This window comes from Hylobates moloch, unplaced genomic scaffold, assembly GCF_009828535.3.
Source record: "Hylobates moloch isolate HMO894 unplaced genomic scaffold, HMol_V3 SCAFFOLD_16, whole genome shotgun sequence".
Taxonomy (NCBI): Eukaryota; Metazoa; Chordata; class Mammalia; order Primates; family Hylobatidae; genus Hylobates; species Hylobates moloch.
Genome location: NW_026652291.1, coordinates 54,633,416 through 54,658,733, shown reverse-complemented (window position 1 = coordinate 54,658,733; position 25,318 = coordinate 54,633,416). Strand labels below are relative to the sequence as shown.

The 25,318-nt window shown below is 41.4% G+C and overlaps 1 protein-coding gene across 11 annotated transcripts in view; it reads right to left on the bottom strand.

The window, feature by feature from the left end:
* Nucleotides 1-349: 349 nt before the first annotated feature.
* The window catches only part of TRIM9 (tripartite motif containing 9), a 115,337-nt gene continuing 90,368 nt past the window's right edge, over nt 350-25,318 (bottom strand). For 2 of the 11 annotated variants that reach the window (XM_032134865.2, XM_058429783.1), the window contains exons 7-13: nt 22,697-22,835; nt 10,590-10,778; nt 7,988-8,029; nt 7,550-7,573; nt 6,408-6,711; nt 3,989-4,151; nt 350-1,943 (exon numbers count right to left, since the gene is read on the bottom strand). In XM_032134865.2, the coding sequence (XP_031990756.1) occupies nt 1,881-1,943; nt 3,989-4,151; nt 6,408-6,711; nt 7,550-7,573; nt 7,988-8,029; nt 10,590-10,778; nt 22,697-22,835 (924 nt within the window). In that variant the 3' untranslated portion in view covers nt 350-1,880. The other 9 variants (XM_032134867.2, XM_058429784.1, XM_032134868.2 and 6 more) reach the window with 7 other exon arrangements.

The following is a 25,318-nucleotide window of genomic DNA, read 5'->3' as shown; positions in this document are numbered from 1 at the left end:
AAGAACAAGAGGAACTATGAGTCTACCACGGCCCAGCCATCGAGTCTCATTGGAGAGTAAATCAAATATCAAACTAGTGTTGCCCTGCAACAGTTTTTCTGTAGCCAAGAAAAACCAAGACACACATAAACGGGATAGCACCCATTCCATAAATTAGGTACACTTAACTAGAAAAAGATTGTAACTGATAGAAATAATCTAAATAAAGTAAGCACAAAAGTAAATAATTAGCTATTTACACATATTCCTTTTTGCCTACACTTTAATTTGTTAGCTTTCCCATCCTGTCTCTTCCCTTCTATTCGTTATTCTTGTTTTTTCATGGTGAATTTCTTGGCTCACTGAAAATATTTAGACAACTAATTAGAAGTTCTTTCCGGGTCCTACTTTTCCTAAAACTTCATAACAAACTAACGAATTTCAAGGGTAACCTATGTAAGTCTATGTCTATATAGAAGTAAGATGCATTATTATTCTGCTATCAGTCATAGTAATGACATACAATCCCATGTTTTTCCAAACTTGTTTGGACTACTCCAGAAAATTAGGCTGTGAATGGCAGCAGAGTGGATGGATTTTTCATTCATAACAGGCACAGATAGTCTATATGGAGACAAGCATGTTTATCCTGAGAATGTGAATGCTGTGGACTGCAACTCAAGATCTCCCATTACTGAGAATGGGTCCTTTGCCCTCTGGTCACTCTTTTTTCTTCAACTGTCAATTTTTAAGGCGTGGTATCATAGCAGCATCAGCAAATAAGAATGCTGACATCATTTCTACCAAGAAGGGCTCTGTGATGAGTGGCAGCAGCTACCATAATTAAATAGCACAGCTGAAAAGGCATTGAGTTGGTACATTTCTGGTGCTATGGCCAGAATGTGTAGATTTTTAGCATCATTCTAGGAAGCCTGAAAGATCTTGCCCATGAGTCTCTTTGACCCTTGCCCATTTCCTTTCTAGTACATATGACAACTTATAATTATTTTATTTTTGCTTTTTCTCCTACTGGAATATAAGCTCCGAAGGGCAGAGACGATGCCTGTCTGTTCACCACTGTGTCCCCACAGTATCTAGAACATAATGTTCTAGTGTCTTGAACAGTGCCTGGTCAATAGTAGGTTCTCAATTAAAAGCTTTTATTAAATAAATGAACCAAATCATTAAGTCCCCTGGTTTGCCTGTGTTTTAGAGACTTTCCAGTTTTATACAGTGGCCAGGGTTCTGGCCTATCCTAATTATAGGGCCATCCTAACAATCCTACCCTGATGGGAACCTGTGTAGCGGATATTTTTGTGCTTCAATGAGTAGTAAAACTTCTCAGTGATAGATTCACTCTCCCAAAGCTTAGCTCTGCAGAGCTAACGCTACAGGAGAGGTAAGAGGGCAAGAACATTCTAGGAGGTAAGCTGTATGCTACAAATTCAGCTCATTCTTCCCTACCTCCCCCTATAACCTCATTGTTTGACAGAAAGCTTAAGAAAAAAAGTTAGCAGGAGAATTTTCTCCTGGCAGTGCCAGTCCAGTAAGTCACCAATAACCTGATCAGAAAAGAAAGAAAATATAACTCACCTACATAAAAAATTAAGTTAAATAAAAGCAAAATCTGGGAGTGGAAACCAAGTGACATGGTGGGCTGTCTAGGTCCTTTGTTGGTTAGAGTTGTGGGACATGGAAGCGGAAGCAGGCATGACAGCAGAGGAGAGGTTGAAAGGGAAAAGGGCAGAGCTGTGGGTGTGAAGACTGCAGAGGACCAGCTTTTCTCTCCTCCTTCTCCCACTCCTGCCAACTCTGCACCCCACCACGGCTGGCTGAGCTCCTTGCTGTGGCTCTCGCAGGCGGAGGTAAGAACAGGCAGCTGGCACCTCCACGGCACATCCTTAGGCTATTGATGCTCTGCTGGAGTAGAAGTCGGGGACTGGGAGCCCGGTGTGCAGCGTGACCTGGGGAATGAGACTGTGAGTCCTGAGAGGCATCGTGCATCCCCCTGTCCCTTTACACAGTGTACCGTGGGTGTGTCCCTAACTCAAAAAGTGTTCTGTTTCCTTCTCTTTAAACATCTAGGCTAGCAGGCATTAAACGGAATTCAAGAAGAATCCTGCCGATGGTAAGAGGCTGCTCACCATGGCGGGCTCTCAAATCCTGGTGACATTTGATTATATGGTTCTTAGTCACCTGCCTCTTTTAAAGGATTTGGGGGAGATTGTGTTCCTTACAACTGAAGACACAGGACTTGGTTTTCAGATAGAGGAGCCTGCTGGCCACACCACAGTGACCACTGCCAAATCCATGGATAGAGGACAGATTCGCAGAGACAGCCCTTCCCTTATTACTTGTCTGCTAGTTATTGCAATTAGGGCGAACATTTCTTTCTGGGGTTGCATAGATGATTGCCAGTTGTGAAAAAACATAGCATTATACTATTTCACCAATTTCCGTGTATCCCCAAACCTCAATGGATAACTATGGATAAAACTAGAACCATTTCATGCAGTTCGTGTCCCTGTCTTCTCCAGCACAAGAGTCTTTATCAATAGATAATCAGAAGGTCCTGAAAACCCCTGAAGAGCATCTAGTATAATATTCTTTGAAAGGGAAATGGCTAATGTGAAAAACCTTGAATGGGGTTTTTCTGAGACTCGCTTCTAGGGTAATTTATGTTTTTCTTTCTTAAAGTGTAGAGGCTGAACTGTGAAAGATTAGATTCCAGCCTTCTAAAAAACTCCATCTCCTTGCAGGAAGAGAGAAGGGCAGGGGCTGCTAGTTTGCAATCAATGTTACTGCACATACTGAAACACAACAATGAATTTTGATAAATAGTTTCCAAGGCTGGTTCTGGATAGGGCAAAAGTCATCTGTAGTGTTGTAATTCTCAAGCCCTATCTTAAGACAGCCATTTGTGGAATGAGGCTCATAGTTGTTAATGAGATGCGCAGCTCAGGAGGGAAGTGAAACCCTGAGTCCTGACAGCGGCTGGCAGGGCACAGCTCTTCCCCCATGCATGGCTCTGGTCCCCCTTCCAGGCCCCAGCCCAAGAGTCTCTCCACCATTCCTTGCCCATGCAAGGCCCCTCATGCCTTAGAAACTGTGCACAGGCTGTTCCCTCGTCTGGAAGGCTCCACGCAACTCGCTCCCTCACTCCTTTAAGGCTCAGCTTACCGGTAACTGCAAAAAGCCCCACCTACGCTGACCATCCTATTTAAGACTGCGGCTGCCCTTCCCAACCCCAGCACTCATGGGTCCTTGGTCTTTTCTCCACTGCACTAAACACCCTTCTGACACACCATCTGATTAACATTGTAATTATGTTTACTATTTATTGTCTGTCTCCTATCACTAAGATGTAAGTTCTATGAAGGCAAGCTTTTTATTTTTTTTTTTTTTTTTTCACTGATGTATCCCAAACACTTATAACTGTGCCTGGCACATTAAAGGCATTCTGTAGATATTTGCTGAATGGATAAATGAGAAGCTGTTGTTTTATTCTACAATAAATAATAATTAACAAAGTTGTAGGTAGGGACTATGTTTTCTGCCCCTTAGGACCTAACAGCCAAACAAGAATGCAGAGAAGATGCTCAGATTTTCTGATACCGATACTAATGCTTCAGTCTTACACCCTCACCTCTTCTCAGGCACTCCTGAGCTTTGTTAAGTCATTGCATTTGTTTTCATGCCAGTTGGCTTTCATTTCTATTTAGAGGTGAAACTAGAGCTACAGAGATGATCACTAGCCAACCATGAAGAGAATTCTAGTTTCCTATGCGCTATTAACTAGTCGGTGTCCAAGTATAAAGCAGGTGCTTATGCTTGGTGTGGAATAATAGAAGTTGTCAGCACTGATCCCTTTCTCTCCTCGTCTCCTTCATATCTTGGTCTGGGCCTTATGCTGTCAGCTTCCCTCTCTCCGGTTGGATTCAACGGCCCTGGGCAGCCTTTGAACCGGCAGCCAGCAACAGCTGTTTAACCTCAGGGGTGGGGTACTTACCTGCACGTTCCTGTTCAGGCTGACCGCAGGGAAGAACAGGCCCTCCACGTTATCAAATGCTATGGGACCTTGTTGTTCATCGTTGATAAAAAATGTCAAGTTTTTTCTATTTAAGTCGAGGAGGACCCCAATTGTGGCCCCTTTTGTGATCCCTCCCTCAGTTCTGTAGGAAAAGAAAAAAATTGGGGTTCACTTCCTTGTGGTCACTCTAGAAGCTCCCTCCTTTTGTGTGGTGAAACCAGTGTCTTGCAAACTGTTTATAATCATCACTACCCCAAAACTTTTTCCCTAATCATCCCTTGCACATAAATTTTAATACTGCAGATATACTGTATACCTGTAGGTACTGTGTGTGTATGTGTGCTTTATACATAAAAAGAGTATGATTTTTTGCTCCCTCCCCGCCACCATCAATTTTCACTTCCTAGGGGGAGATATCTGCCCTTGTGAGTTGCTCTGCTGTTGCTGAGAGTGAACTCATTCATTAGGGTCTCTACCACTGAGTCACAGCAGTAGAAAACCAAACATTAAAGACTAGGAAAAGTCGCCTTTGAGCTATCAGAGCTCTGACTCCAGGAATATTGCACACTTTGTATAAATGGTGTGAATTAAATATCATTAAATACAAAGTGACTTAATTTGAAAGTCAAAATAAAGAAGCACTTTGGTTGCACCTAAACCACATGCATGAGAAATTGGATTTGGGGCCTTATGTTATCCATTAGACAGTAAAACTCATTCCAGAAGGATAGTAATTTTTTGGCTTGTTGCATTTGAATTAAGAACTTAGAGGCTGTTTGTGAAATGACAGCACTGAAGAAGAGGCTTCTTCTCTGTACGGTGAAATAATTATACTCTGAGATGTAGTGATTTTAAGAAACCTGCATACAAATGCCATTTTACAAAGAATTGTGTCTTATGCTTCAAATGATGGTTTCACAAAATGCCATTAAACATTGATGATCAGATTTGTCTTTCCCGTTTTTTTGAGATCTAGCAATATTGAACTTCATCCTCATCTCAGCAGAGCACAGAACTTTGTGTCATTCATTTCCTCTTGCATGCAGGATACAGATTGTACATAGTCATTAAAAGACAGGTTTACAAATTGCCTCTTGTTACTTCACAGGTTTAACAATGAAAGCACAAGTGACATGCAGGTTGCATGCAAGCAGATGTGTTCAGCATTAAGAATGTTTTCCTCTGCATAGTGTGATGGTTATGTCATTATTCACTCCTTCCTTCAAAATAAAGATGCTAAAAGGGAAAAAGTAAGTGTGGCATTTGGGTGATAGCACTGAGAATCTATTGACAGAGAGTTCCCCAAAATGCCAATCACTGAAGATAACCACTTATCTATATCCAGTAGGATTTGCTTTCATGGTGAAATGGTGTGTGTGTTCACTTCAAGTGACAGCGAATAATACAAACTTGAATGCTATAGAAGCTATATCCAAGGGAAAAGGGGCTTTAGGAGTCTACAGGCTGGAGAAGGGTCAGTGATGAGCATACAGAAAAAGATAAAACAGTGGAGTCCAATTATCCTACCAATGTCTGACTTGCTTTCCTTTTGATCTGGTTGAACACTACTGTTTTTTTTGTTTTGTTTTGTTTTTTCAGAGACACTAATGAGAATGTATCCTGGGGAAATCTTGGAGCATAAGGTGGACCAGAGTCCACAGTAGAAATTTCTCTGCCTAGGAAATTTGTGAAAAATACATTTGAGGAACACAATCAAATGAGAAAGGAAATCCATTATAGTATGTGTTCAATTATAATGATCCATATTTTGGTGGTAGAAGAAAACCTCAAGGGGATTACTGTATTTCCTTTCCTTAGCAAACTGGCTGCTCTGAATTAATAGAGTAATAAGAGAGTTCTCTTTCAGTAAAAAGCCATTCAAATTGGCATCCATAAGCTTTAGGTTAATGAATCGTCATAAGAACAATGGCTACTATTTTCAGGTGCTTCCAATGTAAGGCATTTTCACAGATTTCATTTAACCTTCAGAAGATTCCCACAAGGAAAAATGTTATTATGCTAATTTGGTGGATTTGGAAACTGAGGTTCAAAAAATGAAGTAATTTGTCCAAAAGTGCTTTTCTGATAAGTTGTAGGTCTGGGCGTTTCAGCATCCTGGATTTTCTTATAATGGATATCCATTGGGATTCTTAGTTTCCAGGCATGGGTGAAATACAGCAATGAAGGGAGTAGGAAAGTACTCAAGTCTCTATCATTATATAGAAAGTAAACCACCAGCACTGACTCAGCTGAGGCTCATAGATTGCCTGTGCTACTTAATGTAGACCACCTGCTTGATTTCCTGAATATGGTCTATGTAATAGGTTTTTGAACTGGGGCTCTCACTCCTGATCAGAAGCCAACGTGAAGAAGGCTTGGTTTGGGGGCTGCAGGGTACCTGTTGGTGTGCGAGTTGTTGTGCATGAACCAGCTCCGGTTATTGTCCACATACATTGCCCAAGCTTTGTCGTCTTTTCCTAACATCACATCCTTCATCACGTCCATGCGAGCCACGCCAAAGGCAGGATCAGGGTGGTTGTCATAGCGATCTACCGTGAGCTCCCAGTAGTGGACACCCTTGGAGAAGCCAGTCTTCCCTAGCACCACCCGGTCATCATAGCTACTGCAGGTCACTGTCAGGTTGTCATTGGAGAGGATGATGTCGGAGTGCGCCGAGCCAGGGTCGAAAGCAAACCAGGCCACTGGGAACAACAGAAGGGAATCAGGTTATTAAGACAGACCCAACAAGCTCAGCACCATAACATACTCCTGGGCAGGTGAGGAGCGTTGTGTAGCGTTTTCATGCTGCCATGCAGGAAGGAGGCGTCCAGGGCCAGGGCAGACAGGGGCACGTCCTGGGAGTTGGTACTCTCTGCACCAGAAGCAGACGGAGGACACACAACCGATTCAGCAGGGGTTACCTGGCTCAGACTGCACTCCCAACCAGGTGATCCGGGAGTGAAGTGGCATCGATTTTGGAAGGTGCAAGTCCCTTCACCTGGTGACTGGCAGAACAGTGCACCAGAGACATAAAGGGAGAGGGGATGCGCTAAGATGCCTGTGTAACCCCTGAGGCGGGGAGGCTAGGAGCTAGAGTCCTAGATGGAGGAGGGATAAAACACATGGAGTGAAATCAGGAAATATCCCTTCGGCAGAAGTGCTAACATCTAGTCTCTTTGAAGTTTTCCTTGGCTCTAGTGAAAGCTCACAAGCTGCGAAGCTATAAGCAACATAAACTAATTTACATGAGTGATTGTGACTTGCATGTAGGACAGGTTGCTGTCCGCATAACTTAAAAAACACAGTTTGCGTGCTACTCCTGAAACTAACACGTCAGAAATTTTGCTGGAGCAGTAGGAATTTCCGACATTAGGTGCAGATAGAATGATGTCTTTGTACACATTGTTACGCCTCAAGTTCTAAATGCCACCTATAAATATCACACTCGAGAGATGTAATTGCTGATTTATTGAACCTGTGAGACACCTCACATGCACTTTGGTCTTTGCTATTTGGTAACAGAATAAGGTTATTCCATACCTGCCAACAGCTTTTTAATGTCAACTGTTGTCATTCCAAGTGAAAGGCATAGGGGAGAGAGATAGGAAGCAAAATTGACATGGATAAGAAAACGTGTCTCTCTTGATAGACTAGTACCCCAAAAGGACTCAATCTAAAACGCCACATATACTAAACAGGTGCTCTCTGACTTGTACCTTTACCCATATTTAGTGCTCATAAAGAATGCTTTGTACTGATGTATAAGAAAACTGGGGGAAAAGTAAGCTTTGAGGCATAACATTAAACACTACAGACATCTTTTCCATTTTTTAAGAGTTTGAGAAACTGCTATAATAGGGTTAGAATGACAATTAGACAATTTTATTGACATAAGACAAGTTGCCACCATTTATTTTGTGAAAGAAATTGAGCACACCAATCACGTAAGTAAAAGATAATTACAATAGGTATACTTGCCTAATTGAGAGTAAGGTGCAGATTGTGTCTCAAAATTGCATCCTATAAAGAGATACTACACATCAACGCTATGAAACAAATATTACTTGATAAAAGTAATATTGATAAATTATTGGTTAATAAAAATTACTTGTATACACTTAAAAAGCACCAGTTGAATACAGATACCAGAGGCCTGATCCATGAAAAAACAAAGCCCTTTTTATATTATTTACTTTGTTGGGTAAAAAACTGCCTCTCTGCTCTTTCAAAATGAAAAGCACATCTTTTTACCATTTAATAAATCCTCCTCCAATTGATCCTAAACTCTGTAGCTGAATTTTTCATCTTCCAAGTTCAATCCTTTCCTCTAAAGTTTCCACAGTAAGAAGGCTAGCTGTTTTAAAAATGGGGAAAATGTACTTAATTGAAACGGAGAAATCACTGGATTTTGATAAAACTCTGCTCTCACTATTCTATGCACTTCTAACTCTGGTTATGCCAAAAGGTCTTCATTGTGACTTGAGCCCAAATTAAATATAACTAAATGTGTAATATAATCCATTTGTTAATACATACGTCTTATTAATAATTATTAATAATGACACGACGAATGTGTTAATACTGCCTCCTCTCCTTAGGAGACAAGATCCTTCTCACCTGAGGGAGGGGAGGAGGGATGGTAGGAGTGGGTGTGGTCTCAGAGATATATTGGAATCCCCTGTGGAACTTTTTCAACCATCTCCCTTCCCTAGGCTTTGGATACCTGTACCCCATGAGAAATTACATTGTGTGGAGGAAGACTGCCTAGTCTTAAATTGTTCAAAGGGGTGTGACCTACAATTTCCAGTGGTGTCGAGGACTGATCTAGAAAATGTGGTTTTGATGAACACTGGGGGATAAAGAAAGGATCATTTAATTTTCTTTTCTATTTAGTAAGGCCTTTATATGCTAATTCCTAAAACATTTGCAGGATAATGTGCTGACTTAAAAGAATTTTACAAGAATTAAAAAAGCAACTTACTATAAAAAAGGACTAATGGCTGAGTTAAAAACAAAATATAAAAATTATGATCTTACTTTTGGTTAGTTTGCTTTTCTCCGGGATGAATTCACATGCAAAAGAATCATTTCCTCCCATCTCATGGCTGATTTTTATGTTTCGTTTCTATCAATTATCACTTCAATTCCTATTCATGTGTTAGAGCATAGTGAGTATGGAACAGCTGGAGTTTTAAAACCGACTCTCATATTCAGCTTTGGAAATAAGTTTGTAGAATCTGAATAGGGCTTTAAAAACTTTTAAATGAATCATGCCTTGTGCAACTCTTTTTCAAAACAAATATTCTGAAATCTTTTTGCACTACTTTAAATACATTATCATACATTTTAAGATTCAACAATACAACTAGAATAATGTTCTTAAATACACCCATCAAATATCCCAAAACTCACATTTCATTTTATTCTTGAGACAATGTACATTACAAAGACTGTAACAATATTTCAGTACATTAGACACAAGGGAAGAGTTTCATAACAAAGCATGTTGGGAAGCCATAGTGCACAGAAAAACAGTAAGAAACATAAAAGCACAAAGAAAAATGTCATTCTAAAGAGAGCTTGAAGTCCCTGCATCCTTTTTGCACTGTCATGCTGTGGCCTTCTTCATTCCAGAATGTGGGATGAGCAAAAAGAATAAAATAAAAACTAAAAGAAACCTTTGGAAATGTGAAATGTGCATCATGTGTATCCATGATTACAATATAGTCCTGAAGAGATCAAATAGGTCTGCATCTTAGATATTTTAACATTCTATTTGCTAGGCAGTGTTCGCTACAAAGGAACACAAGTCTAGCTTTGCTGAAATCAGCGTTAGGCTCTGTCACAACCAGCTTGGCTGTGGGAAACTTCGAGGAGGCCAGACTTTTTGATTACTCAGATCTTTGGTCATTAGGCTTTAGGAATTAAGGGTTTCTAATTCAGCTACCAGTGATCCCGCCCTGTTGCTAGGAAAACACTCAGCCATGAGCCCCACTGTCCTAGCAGTGGGCACAGGCTTTTGCAGAAAATGCTTTCACTTTCTGCTCTCTGGATTGCCTGCTTTATAGGATGCTTTCTGCTGCTGGTGTGTTTTTACTTTTATTGTACTTTGTCAATAAAGATCTCTTGAGTCTATGTTTAATCAGACCACTCCAGGCTGGATGCACTGATCCAGTCTCCCAGACACTGCTGGTTTCCTGGATACAGAAGGGCTGCAAACCTCCACATTACTGCCATGGCCTCCACTCAGCCAGCGCCTGTGCCGTGCTATGCCACTGCATGTGATGACAAAGCAGGTTATCCATGGTGGTACCAGCTTGTGCAAAAAGAATAACTTCACTCATCGCTTTCTGATGCCGTAATACATAGACCACAGCTCCATGGTTGCTCCTTCCACCACACAAACAAGAACGCCACAAAGTTCCACCATCCCGATGCTCCTCATACGGAAAGCAGGCCACAGACAGAGACTAGCTCATCCCCCTCACCACGCACATGAATAGCAAGAACAAGACACGCGTTTCAGAGATGCCTTCAAGGCACAGAGATCAAGGGGAAAGGTCTGAGGAGCTCAGCTCACCCGGTGCATTGAGAGACTGTAAAGAGGAATGCAAGCTCAGCTGGTGGGGTGAGGATCGGAAATCAAAGTAGGATCTCCCGGGGAAGCTGGGTTGTAGATTAAGGGTGGAGGAGAAAGGACTCATTCTACGGAGCGGCAATCTTTCCGAAGGCACTGGAAAAGGGAGGGTCTGTTCTTCTGAATCTGTGTCTAAATGTAAGATCAATGCAAACTAGAGATCAGAAGTCTGCTATTATGTCCCCGCGCAGGGTTCCCCAAGACCTGCCTTAACAATGCATTCATACAAAGCCTCATCTTTCCCACAGGGTGCCGCACTCAGGCATTTACAAAACCAATGTGCCTGGGGGAAGGGAAGGAATTTTCGGCAGATCAGGACCCAAGACCAGAGGACACCTCGAACATCAAAGGCAATTGTTGTCACTTTCCCGATTTTTAGTGGTAGAAAATTGGAAGGTTTCCTATTTTGGAAGGTTTCCTTTTAATTAAATAAAATATTTTTAGAATTGAATGTACAAAATGTAAAGGCAAATTTTACCTATTGATGACCAAGAGGATATTATTTTACCCCCTTCAGTTGTCCTGGGGGTTACTACCTATTCAACAATGGCCTCTTAAAGGGTTTGTATTTAAGACATGGTGATTTTTTACAAACTCTTTCCTATTCCATATTTTCCCATTTCTCTCCTAATGTATATTTTTCTATTAGATGGATGAGCTGATTTTTTATACTAGCACACTCCAGACTCTATCTTTGAATAGGAGAGGAAACGTGGGGTGGTCTAAGGAAGACAGGGCTGGACGAGTAAGCAGGGAAGGAGCCTTACCTTTGTTTCTGAATTATGATCAGACTCTAGGGATGTCACTTGACCATCTTTGTTTCTCTAATGATAAACGGACTGTAGGCAGTGGTGAGGTGCATTGGTGGCAAAATGTCTGTTTCTGTTCAGATAGTCAGGTTTGGCCTGAAGATAATTATTATATCAGACTAAAGACTTAACAATTATTTGACCTGGTTTTAGAAGGGCATGAGTTGATTTCTCTGAATTACTAAAATTGCTCCTTTCTATTTTGTCAAACAATAGCTGGTTCTATGCATGGTGTGGTCTAGTCAGAGGTGGATCTTTCACCAATTGAAGCCTTCTTAACATTCAGTCTAATAGCAATAATTTAGGAAATACAGATGGTAGGAAGGTAACATTCCATGTCCAAAATCACAAAGGAACTTTCTTCTCATTGAAATAATAATTTTGTTTCTGTGACCAGAGGGTATTTCCGTGAATTTTTTTTCTGGTTTGAATCAGTTAGCAGCAATTCTTTGCTGGACATACACTTCTATCAAAATGCTACTCGCATGTTGAAGCAAAAATAACTGGAGCGTGTGTGTGTGCAGAATATGATCCTATGTGAAGAGCTCAGAACAAGGGCATTGGCAAGTTTTAATTTAATACCTCCAAGAGTCAACCTCTGAACCTACAATATTAAAGTTAGCTTTTCAGGCTTTAGACTTATCTGCGGGGGGATGACTTTTAAAAAATGGAAGTATAAACCAGATCTCAGAGAAAAAGAATTGCTATTTATGGAGTTAAGACTTCGTGTTCCCACTAAGAATACATTTTTCTTCTACCTAAACTTCATATGGTTTGAATGACTTCATATCACGTATTATCATTTCTTTCTTCAGATATGATAAATCAAAAATTATTTGTTATAATCATCTTAAGGAGAAATTAGCCTTTGAGTGTAATAGAAAAATTCAAAATACAACACCCAAGCACCACAAACTGGCATGGGTTTCTTTTAGGAGCGAAGGCATTTACAACTATATTTATATCAATAAAATATTTTATTTATTTATTTATTATTATTTATTATTTTTTGAGACAGGGTCTCACTCTGTTGCCCAGGCCAGAATGCAATGCCACGATCTCAGCTCACTGCAACCTTTACTTCCTGGATCAAGTGATTCTTCAACCTCAGCCTCCAGAGTAGCAGGGACTATAGGCGTGAGCCATCACACCCAGCTAATTTTTCTATTTTTTGTAGAAATGGGGTTTTGCCATGTTGTCCAGGCTGGTCTTGAACTCCCGAGCTCAAAGCGATCTGCCTGCCCCAGCCTCCCAAAGTGCTGAGATTACAGGCGTGAGCTACCACACCCGGGCTAAAAGATTTTTTTATTAACAAGAATTTGCTTGGAAATGTATTTTTCACTAGGTGTGACAGTCAATTCATTATATTGAAAATATTTGTTGCTTTAAAATTTAATGGAAAGGACATATAAAATAATATGAATTTCAGAGTGCATTGAATTCCCAAGCAGTTATCTGAAAACCAGTGAAGAGATGTTTACTGAACACAGACCTTGGGGAGTGTATCCAATCCCATCATAAATTGTACTCACCTTTTCTATTCTCAGCACCAAGAAGAACTTAGAGTAGGTGATGGCACCCCTTTATAGCGTGGGGACTGAGGGTAGCTACGGTTATTCACGGGATTAGTAACTTGGCACTAAGATGGTTATGGCTCTTCCTATCCTTCCATGTGGATCCACTGTTTACTGATGACCCAAGTTTCCTTGACTCCTTTCACTCTTGAACTATGCTCTCTCATCAGGCAAGTTTATTTAACATCCATACTGTACAACCACTTCATTTTTGTTTTTGAGTTTTTTCCCCATCTATGACCTCCCATTACCTACCAGCTGGGCTTTTACCGTATTTTCTCTAAGTAGCTGTTAACAACAACAAAAAAATGCTACCTTGCAATGAGAACTTTTCAAATGAATTACAGGAGAGAAACACTTTCCAACTGATCCCAGCTTAACTAAACAAGCAATTCTCCCTTCATACCCTTCCCCATGGGCGTGCAGTGCACATGCTGGGTCAGCTGCCTATAAGTCATCTATACCACTTCACATTACCTTAGATTTCAGGAGTCTTAGAGGGAAGAAACTTAATATCATCAGAGGAGCTGCCATCAAGCTTCCCCTTGAAGTCCCCTGGGAAGAGGAACTCATTGCTTCCAGCCAGCTCCCTCTAGTTGGCAGTTATTGCTTGTATTGGTCTAGACATACCTCTTTGGGAGCTCCACTCTCCAATTGTAGCGTTACTATCTGGGGCCACATGGAACAGATCACTAGTTCTTCAAGTATTTGAGGCCAGTCACCAATCCTCTTTAAATCTTCCCTTTTCTGGGCTAAATAGAGTCAACGTCCAACCATTTTACTATGTATGGATTCCAAATCCTTTACTCTCCTGGTCATGCCCTCTGGACATGTTCAAACGCATGAATCAAAGACAATATGACAACATTGAGAACAGTATTGCCACTCCCTGGTTTAGCTGAATCACACTTAACTCATATTGAATGTGCACACACCTACTTAAGTGTGTATTCTGCGTTATGCCCATGGGATGCAGGAAGAATGCACACACTACTTCCTCACCTCCCCTTCAAAATACAACTATCACAATATGGAGAAGGCTTCTCAGCCGTTCATATTCTATTATTAAAGACAAAGGGGAATGAGGTTGTCATTTTTTTTTTCACAATACATGATACAAAGCTATGTTTCAGGTCACAGCTAATATGCAGGATAATAATTATTATTAATTTTTAACTTTATAGATCACTGGAGAAAAATGAGGAGCTCCTGAAGAGACTTTTAACATCACATCATATTTCATCACTTGCAGGGATCCCGTGTGGTTGCAGAGCTTTGCTGAGTGAAAGCAGTTTAGCAGGAAAGAGCAATGGAAAACAGTATGTCAGTGGCCAAATGTGGTGACTCTAGGCATAACTATAACTCTAGGATGGGGCTGTGTTCGTAATGAATATGTATCAAGATATGCTTTCCATCAACTCTGTCAATGACCATCATTTTCCTCTTGCTCTTTCCTGGACTTCTTTCTCTTCCTCGTTAGTATTGGCTGGAGTCTGGAGTTAGGGTCTAGATAAGGGCAGAGACCTCTGCTTAAAAAAAGCAATCAAGAATCAACAAAGCAAAGATTGGCTGGGAACCACTTGTATTATTGACTGAGAATATCTAGGTGATGTACTCCTGTTTGGCCACCATATGTTTCTTTTGTTTCTTTATTTCTTTTTTAGAGACAGGGTCTCACTTGGTCACCCAGGCTAGAGTGTAGTGGTGTTGATCATAGCTCACTGCAGCCTTGAACTCCTAGGCTCACGGGATCCTCCTCCCTCAGCCTCCTGAGTAGCTGGAACTACAAGTGCATACCACTGCACCTGGCCAATTTTAATTTTTTTTTTTTTGTAGAGACAAGGTCTTTTTATGTGGCCCAGGCTGGTCTCAAACCACTGGCCTCAAGCAGTCCTCCCACCTCAGCCTCCCCAGTGTTGAGATTACAGGCGTGAGCCATGGCACCCAGCCCGTATATTTCTTTTATTTGTTCATTAGCCAACGCTATTGAACACCTGTCATGTGTCAGACATTGCAGTAGAATTGAGCAGTTGGGAAACATAAAGTTGGCAGGAGACTCAACCATAAGAAAAATAATAATTTAGAGAAAATCAGTGTCATATATTATTGATTGGTTTTTACACTTCTGGGGGTGGAATTTCTTGACTGACTCCAAGGACAAAGTACTAAAGATTTTTGCAGATGTTGTAGAATATGTGAAAAGGTAGCCTTTGGGGTGTTATTTTTGGAATCTAAAGAGGAAAAGCAAACAGATTGTGGTTGCTTATGTTAGTGTATACTAATCCAGCATCCTTTGTGCCCTGGTAGAAGTCTGGGTTGTCCTCCTGTCTGGCAGTGAACAACTTCATAACTTAAGCAGCCCTTGAGCCCAGGTCCAATAAGATGGTTGTATTTTGGAGCACGGTAAGGCAAGACATGTCACTAAGAATTGTACAGTGTTAAAGATGAGTTTCAACTCAATTATAAACCAGCTATAAAATAATTTGCTTTCGTTGGGAAGATTTTAAAAGACACAAAGAAATGAATGAAGAATGAGGCTGTTTTCATAAATGGTCTTATAAGCAGCCAAAGTCACAATTATGTCCAACTGGTACATAATTTATAATAAAAGGTGGTATTTTAAGCTTTCTTAAGTGTGGCATTAATTGCAATTGAGAAGTGAGAAACAAATCTGTTTTGAAAACCTTCTTTTAGAAGAATGAAACAGCCTTTGCCACCCCAAGGACAGCTTCATACTTCATCACCAAGTTCTCCACTCCAATTTAGAATACCATGGCATTATTTATAAGGAACTATCATCAGAAGAACTGAAAATTCTTGTATTTCAATTAGATACAGAGGATTCCAAAGGACTAAACTGCTTTCCAGAGTATCATTTGCAAAGCACACTTCCCAGAACCAAAAATAGGGTTCTGAATCTCAGTCCTATGGAAAAATGCAAGAAATTCCCTGGGATATCATGCATGTGTCAAAATTTAAAAGAACAAAGTATCTCTCTTTTCTGGGCTCTGAAACCTATCATTACGCCTCTCACCTTGGATTTTGTAAAATTTACCCAAATATGGTCAGGTATGATTACCTACCTTGAGAACTTTGTCCTGGAAATGCATATTCTTCTAACTATTTTTGGACAGGCCCAGATGCTCTGGGTCAGGAAAAGCAGAGACAGAAAAACCATCTTTCAGTAGACCTTTCAGTAGACATTTCCTTATATGATCCTTTATCAATCATTTTCTATTAGTGTTGAATTTTCAGTATCATAGGCATAAATTTAAGACTCATTATGACACTTGGAGGAGGCAGGAGGTATCTAATGCTGCTTCATAGCATTTTCTGAAACAAGTTTCAACAGTAGTTTTAGAGAGAGAAGCCACAAAGGTGCTAATTGTAGAGACTCAGAGGTCCTCAGCTCTAAGTCCATGGTTTTAGAGATGAGAAAACTGAAGTCCAGAGAGGCTAAGGGACATATCCAAGTTACACCACAGCTGTGGAGGGATACAATAGAGACTCAGGTAGGATTAATTCCTGGTGGATAAAATTTTGGGGTGATAAGACTATTGCTGCTCCTTTGTAACCTAGAAATATACAAAAGGTAAAGTTTACACCACTGGCCCCAGGGCACGTTCCAGTGGTCTCAGTGGGGACCAAGGTTTGTGGAGAGCACCTAATAAATCTCAACTGTGTTAAGGATAAATCTTTTCTTCTCTAAATAGAGTGTTTAGTTTATGTAGTGGTTAGGGATTGGAAAGGCACACACATCACTGTCCTCCTTGGAATTTTGGCTAGAGGGATTAGATGGGCTGAGGTGTTCCCTGTAGTTGTTCTTCTGACAGGTTCTTTGTTCCTCACAAGGTTACAGCATATCTGGAGGTCTCAGCACATCAGGGTGCAGTACTTATGCTGGACCAAAATCACTATTAAATATGAACAAAGGAGCTGGGCACGGTGGCTCATGCCTGTAATCTCAGCACTTTGGGAGGCCAAGGCATGAGGATCGCTTGAGGCCAGGAGTTTGAGACCAGGCTGGGCAACATAGTGAGACTCCGTGTCTACAGAAAAAAAAAAAAAGCCAGCTGTGGTGGCGTGCCTATAGAGCCAGTTACTCGGGAGGCTGAGGCAGGAGGATCACTTGAGCCCAGGAGGTCAAGTTTACAGTAAGCTACGGTCGTGCTATTGCACTCCAGCTAGGTGACAGAGTGAGACTCTGTCTCTGGAAAGACAAATGAATGAATGAATGAATAAATAAATAAGTAATTGCAAAAAGATTCTGGACAGATGCATCTGAGGCCAATTTGCATTCAGACAAATGGAAGCATAAGTGCATATTTTGTCTGCACCATTAAATCTTTTCTGGGTGGTTTCCTTCGACGCACAGAAGAAGGAGCCACCACAATGAAAGGGGCAGTGTGATGCTGAGAATCTAATCGGGGAGAAAGACATTTTAATCTTTATGAGTAACATTGTCTAGGCCCACTTTTTAGAAAGCAATTTTTAAGATGTAGTTTCAAGAATCCCAACCTATTTGTCATTAGATAAAACAATCCTGAAAAATGCTGGGTAGATGGCTTGAGAGCCAGCCCTCTTTTCTCTAATTATCACTGACTACCTTCTCCCCACTTTCCCTTCCAGTTAGGACAGGGAGGGCTGGAAAGCTTCTGTGAATAAATGGCTCTGTGATGTCAACCCAAGCAGGACTCTGAGTGCCAGATCTCATTCGGTAGTAACTTTCAAAGGCCTCAGAGATGTAGCTCTGATATTCCTTTTCCTTCCTGGGCAAATCTTGTCACTGCCAGCCAAGAGTATCCACTGGTAGCAGTGGGGGAAGGGCCTCTGTAGGTGACCTGCTCACTTGGGATGGGAGGGAGCTGGAGGAAATTTCTGCAAAGACATGAAAATGAGCACACGACCTGATAAAGAGTTTGCATATTATGCTGGAAATGACGGCCACTCCCACATCTTCTTAAAGCTGGAATGCTACTCTTTTCAACAAAACTCTTTTTTTTTTTTTTTGAGATGGAGTTCCACTTTTGTTGCCCAGGCTGGAGTGGAATGGTGCGATCTCAGCTCACCGCAACCTCTGCCTCCCAGGTTCAAGTGATTCTTCTGCCTCAGCCTCCCAAGTAGCTGGGATTACAGGTGCCTGCCACCACACCCAGCTAATTTTGTATTTTTAGCAGAGACGAGGTTTCTCCATGTTGGTCAGGCTGGTCTTGAACTCCTGACCTCAGGAGATCTGACCAACATGACTGCAAGTAGTAAAGCCTTCTGGCTGGGATTTCTGGATGAGCACATGAGGCAGCTACACGGCGCTGCTTCATTTTGACAAGGTGTTTTCAGTCACCTTGCAGACAGACTTTGGATAGTTTTCCCTCTCTTTCTTTCCATTTGGCTGAGGGCAAATAGCACTTTTCTAATGTTAGCACCACAGCGGACTGTGCTGAGCACTGGCGGCTTAAAATCCTGGATCTGACATATTATTATACTTAACCTCTCAGCAGCTCAGTTTCCCACAAGTAGAGAAAGATGACAATAATAATACCTTCCTCATAAAGTATAGTACTAAGAATAATGGGCCATCTAAAAATGTCCACATCCGAATCCCCAGAACCTGTGAATACGTTATTATCCATGGCAAAAGGGACACTGCAGAGGTGATTACATTAAGGATCTTGAGATGGGAGGATTATACTGGATTATCCAGGTGGGCTCAAGGTTATCACAAGGGTCCTTATCAAAGGCAGGTAGGGGCTACATGGTGGCTCATGCCTGTCATCCCAGTATTTTGGGAGGCCAAGGGAGGAGGATCACTTGAGGCCAGGAGTTTGAGACAAACCTGGGCAACACAGCAAGACCACATCTCTACAAAAAAATTAAAAAATTAGCCAGACATGGTGGCACATGCCTGTAGTCCTAACTACTCAGGAGGCTGAGGTGGGAGGATTCCTTGAGCCCAGGTGTAGGAGGCTGCAGTGAGCTATGATTGTGCCACTGCACTGCAGCCTGGGTGACAGAGTGTGACCTTGTCTCAAAAAAAGGAAGGCAGAAAGGTCAGAAAGAGATTGGAAGATGCTACATGTCTGGCTTTGTAGCCACAAAGTCTATCTAAATAGACTAAATAGATAGACTTCGTCCTACAAAGTCAGATGTCTAGCCCCTACCTAAATAGACTTTGTAGGCAGAATCTACTTAGGAAGAGGGAAACTAGAGAAAAATAAACAGAAAATGTCCTATCCTGTTCTCAACCCTGTATGATTTTTTAAAACAGGAGTACAGCTTGTCTCACACATAGCATAAACCTTAGAACTCTGTGTATTAAGATGGCCTTGTTGTGTAATGTTTTCAACAGATACTCTTTTGCAGATGGTTTCAAAGACTGTGGCACAGCCATGTTGGCTATTAGATGAATTAATTTAAAGATATACATGGCCAAGTTTTGGGGCTTGGGGGCCTTATTTTAAATTTTGATTAAAATTCTTAATTGCTTACAGTTATATTTCATCTGAAGTCAGTGTAATTTGGTTTAGATGTGCAACTGGCATTTTTTCCATGGGTGTCTTTGATACATCTCCAGGAACTTTGCTTTCAGAGAACTAACCACATCTGAACTCATATAATAATGCATTCTCCTTTCTTTCTCTCTCTCTCTCTCTTTTTTTTTAAGATGGGGTCTCACTATGTTGCCCAGGCAGGATTCAAACTCCTGGGATCACAGGATCCTCCCGTCTCAACCTCCCAAGTATCGGGGATTACAGGCATCAGCTACGGCACTTGACTCCTTTCCTTTTCTCTTAATAGCACGTTCTTTATAATTTCCATTGAATTTAATTAATTTTCATTGTTTTCCTAATTCTCCTATAAAAATTTTATCTTCCTGCTAATCCCTTTTCCCTTTTTTTCAGTGTTTACCACGGTGTGTAAGAATGGAACTATTTATATGTTTATTTCTCTAAGGCTTGTCTCTTTTTCTAGCTTGTAAACTCCAGGACAGTAGGGATAACATCTGTTCAACACTCTACACCCACAGCCTAGCACACAGTGGTCACTTATCAAGCACTGCCCAATAAATAGATAAATTTGCTTTTGAAGAAAAAAACCAATCAGAATGTATAGTAATGTAGACATTTGATCTCCCCTGCATAATGTTACCTTTAGATCAGCAGAAGGTTTTGTGAAACCTCACAGAGTACAGAGTACAAATGATGAGCAATTTAAACCTCAGACTAAATGCATGTGATTACAAGTTAGACTTGTTACCGCATATGAAATTTTACCTTTCTGTGACACAGAATTTTTGTTTTGAAGTTTGAAAAGGGATTAACTCTTGCTAAGAAGAAGGTGAAAGATTTTGTTACACTAGAAAGCCAGAACGCACCACCCCACCACCCCCAATACCAGCAAAGAAAAAAAAATCTCTGAAGCAAACCTTTCTGGAAACTGTAGGAAATAAGATTAATAAAGCATAAGTGCAGTGAATGTACCAAAACTCTGTTAATAGCATTTTTCTCACTGATTTCTAAAAAACAAACAAAAAAGAGATAATTATTTAATCCTATAGGCTTTGTCTATTGTTACAGATCCATCATATCTTTTTTTTAAAATAAGCTATTCACTATATTTTCTCTTGCTTTCTAAATCTTGTCTCACTGAATGTATTAGAATGTGGGAGAAACAAATAGAACAAACCAAAGTTATGGAGAAAGTATGTGTGTGAACTTTATTTCATCATGAGAAAATTACTTCTGTGCAGTAACAGAGAATACTGATATCTATATGATGATAGGCTTTTCTTTGTATTCAGATACATACCTTATATTTGTACACAATATATAAAATTCATGGAGGAAATTAATTTCTACAGTACAGTTTCTTTGTTGGAAGAGAACTTGTTCCGTTTGTTTCATCTAGAAAATGACCCCCAGTTCTGTGACTGTGGTACCAAGGATCGCAGTTCCAATCCTGTAATTTATTAGACACCATAATCTTATGAACATTAAAATAAACTGAGGCGCTACATCCTCCTGCAGGATGAAACGAGAGACATAAGTGCTCAGGCTGTTATGCTAATAACTGATTTTTAGCAGAATAGTATGATTCCCATGATGTATTATGAATAGAAATAGTTTTCCCGCAGATCTGATAACACATATTAGCAACATTGCTACAAATTTCTCTCTGCTCTGCAGGCATGCACTTCACTCTTCAATCAAACCACCTTGTACACACATGGGAAATGAGGCCATCACCAGCAAGGGCCTTCTGCATTGCATCTAGGAAAGACTCTTGGAGGGCTTTAGCAGTTAGTATGGTATTTTGAGAAAAGAGGCAACTGCTCTCAAACTGATAGGTCATCCCAGAGAGAAGTTGCTAAAGTGATAATTCTGGGGGAAGCTGTAGCTATTACATCACTGTACTCCAAATGGGAACAGGTCATGTGGGCATTTTCCCTTAGCATATCCTTCTCTTGGAATAGCATCGCTCAGACTGACAACTGCTCCCCAAAGCACTGTTTTCACGGCTAGGGGCCTTTCATCCTTGCTGTGGGATTCAAAATTGTGCTTGTTTTTAACCATGTGAAGCATTTTAGGGTGATTGGCACATGTTGAGGTTTGTGGGAAGTGGGGAAAAAACACCACTATAGTTCTTTTAGCTAACATCTTGAACTTGAACAAAATCAACATAATTAGTTCTGCAGAGGGAAGTTATGAAGAATCCCGGTGAGGTGGGGTGTGATTTCTTTGATTAAAATGACACCCCAAAGTGTCAGAATGCTTTGGCACCAGCCACAAATACCTCCTTGTAGGTTTAATTTCATGTGTCTTGCTTACTCTTAAAATGAAAATGTTAAAAGCCTCAGAGGTTATATCTGGCTATCAAATTCAAGCCTCTCATCTGAGACACATTACTTGTCTTTGATGACCAAAATGTTTAAAGTAGAGCTAAGAAGCAAAAATTCTCTAGAGATGAACCTTGTATGGTGGCTCTAGGTAGCCTAGCCAAGACTGAAGGGACTGGCAAAGATGAAAATGGCGGGTAATGAGAAGTTGCTGGTCTCTTCCTGTTTGGTGCCCACAGGAAGTCTCAATCCTGGTGCTGACGGCCTCCACTTTGGGTAGGAAACGGAGGCGGTCCAAGTGGGTAAGCCAGGAGCAGCCAACAGGCCCTCTCTGAACAGCTCTAGCACCCCACCACCCATTTGAAACACATTCAGTCATACAAATCCACAACTGGAAAGAACCTAGGTCCCACCCTCAGAACAAGCAAGTACTACAGAGTAATTTGGAATCATCTGAGCAAAACTGGCACGTGATGTGTATCAGTGGAGAATGGGAGCCTGCTCTAGATCCTAGATACATTTGTCTTACACACCAGGGGCACATTCAGGCCTTCATTTTTCAGCTTCTTCAACTGCAGCTTATTTAGATTGTTATCAAAGGAAGCCGCCGGCCCAAGCCATTTGAACTGCCGATGTGGAATCTTTGGTTTGATCACATCCACATACCATAGGCTCTCTAAAGGCAGGAGAGGAACAGCGGCTCTGTGCAGAATGCAGAGCAAGTCATGGAAACACTTCAGGAATGTGGGCAGTGGTGGGGTTACCTCCGGGCTTGTCAGCCACTTTAGATGCCACGCAGTTCTCGCTCTGAGGGATACTGCTGAAGGGCCTTACCCTCAGACGTTTGGAGGACCAGGGTCTTGCTGTACGGGCTGACTCCTGTTTTGTTGAAGGCCTTGACCCGAGCGTTGTAGGTGCTGTTGAAATGAAGACCATCCACAGTGCACATTGTCTCCTTCCCCACATACACCTCCTGAGAGTCAGCAAAGAACAGGACAGCACTTAGCCTGAACCCTTTTGAGGGGCGAGGGAGGCAGTGTTGCTCAGTGGTTAGGAGCAAGAACCCTGGTGTCATTCTAATATGGATTTGAATCCTGCGAGATATTGGGCCATTTAATTTACCTTTTTAGCCTCAGTTTCCTAATCTGTAAAATGGGATAATAATATCCACCTTATGAGGTTGGTGGGAGGATTACTTAATGTTGTATATGCAGATTAACATCATGCCTTGTATTTAGCATGGGCCAGGCAGCCTAATGAATGGTAGTTATTAGCAGCTAGGGCTTAAAAAAAATAAAACTGAGTGCTTATAGTTCAGATTACACTTATTAACTTGGCATTGGTACAGTATATAGCCCCTACTGAGCTCCTTATACATCAGTATGGTTTGTGAAAAACATGTTTGAAACCATGAAAACAGGAAGGTGGTCTCTATCCTATGTTTAGAATTCCGCTGATAACTTCAGAACTGTCACAAAGATTAGACTCCAAGGCACGGGGGATAGGTTTTCATCACAGTACAGAGGGAAGGGGGAGGAAACAGGGAAAGGAGGAAGAATGACATTTCAAAGGCTTAAAATAAATCCCAGCATAATGCATCTTTAGCATAGGTTAGGCATTTGCCTCCCTCTTCAGCTGTACACATTGCAAAATTATGCTGATGTAATGAATAAAAATAATTTGCATTCAAAGCACAGCCTTAAAATGACAACTCTCTGGTAGGATACTAAGAAAACCGGGGTCTCGGATCACCCATCAATTCATTACTCCTGCTGGAATAACAAAAATTGGAATATTATGTCCTCTCATTCAGTGCTTCTCAAACTTTACGTGCATATGAATCACCTGAGGATCTTGTAAAAATGCAGTTGCTGATCCAGTAGGTGTCTGGGGTGGGGTCTCGATTTTGCATTTTTAACGAGTTCCCAGGTGAAACCAATGCTGCTGGGGGAGGACCGCACTTTTGAGTAGAGGAAAAAGTCAAGACAAAATAAGAGAAATAATTTATTTAAAGAATTGGGAAAACCAGGAGAGTTACATTCCCAGGAGAAAAAAAAAGATAATAAAGGGGAAAAGAAAGGCCCTGAAAATGACGCAGGAACTGAAAAGGCAAAGTCAAGAATGAGAAACTGACAAATAGGATTTTACACACACACACCACACACACACACACACACACACACTCTCACACACACACACACACACACACACTCTCACACACACTGCAAAAGACGTGAAATGGAACCTGAGGCCCTTATCTTGGAAAGAAAGAAATTAGATTTTATCATGCCAATAAATCAACATATATGTAAATAAGGCTTCTCTATCAAAAGAGAGAACCTTTGTCCTTGAGGAGAATTGTAGAAGACACGGCCCCTGCTCTCAAGTACTTAAACCTAGTGGGGGATCAAAAACACATTCAGGAAAAGGGGGCCTTGAGAGGCTTTGCTCTTGAAAGCTAGTGGCTCAGGTTTGGCTATTGGTGACCAGAAGAAAGCCTCATCCTCACGGGCCTGAGGTTTTTTTAGACAGGGGTCTCCTCTTCATCAGTGCAGGAACTGGCCTCAGTCCCCAGAAGGGCTGCTCCCTTAGGAAGCTCTAAGCATCAGAACTTCCAGGCAAGACTAGGGTGGAGAGGATGGAAAGCAGGGTGGCAGGAAGAGAATGGATGAGAATGAAGCTCTGTATGAGAGAGAAGCAGACACATGCCGGCAGGTGGTGGCACATGAATCATCAACCTGGTGGTACCACAGCCGTGTCTTACCAGGAGGCCATTCTGTCCTGCCTTCAGAGGGCAGCATGACCTTCTCAATGGGGATAGGGCTCCCTTGCCTTGGGAAGGTAGCAATCTTCTGGTACCAGTTCTATCTGGTGAAAGGCCCAGAACAAAACTATAGAACTGGGGAAACCTTTGCTAGAAAGGCTGCTTAGAATAGGGAAGCTATAACAGGAGATCATGTCAATTAAGAGGAATGCCAATCAAAGACATCAGAAGCTGTGGATTGCAGAAATAAATCTTGGACAACGGTTAATTATATTATTAGCAATAAGCAATGATGGTAATAATAATAGCTAATAATGAACGCTTGCCATGTTCTAGGCAGCATGCTAAGAATTTTGTATGAATTGTCTAATGGACTCTTCGCAACAAGGCATGAGATTCACGCTATTGTTACCATCCCTCTCATTAATAAATGAGGACCTGAAGACTCAAAGGGGTGATAATTAGGCATTGTCCACATAGCTAGGGTGGAGGAGACCAACATGAATGCAGGCAGTCTGACTCCAGTACTGCATGTCCTGTCTCTTAAGAAGGGTAGGGCAGTTTCAGAGACTGCTCCACCCACCCTCATGGTAGAGGGAGAAAGCAGGCTTCAGGTGAAGGGCAGGCAGGCCCTGCCAGGATGGCCTGTCCCTGGGAGAGATGGGGAAGCCAGCCCTGAGACTCCCTGGCAG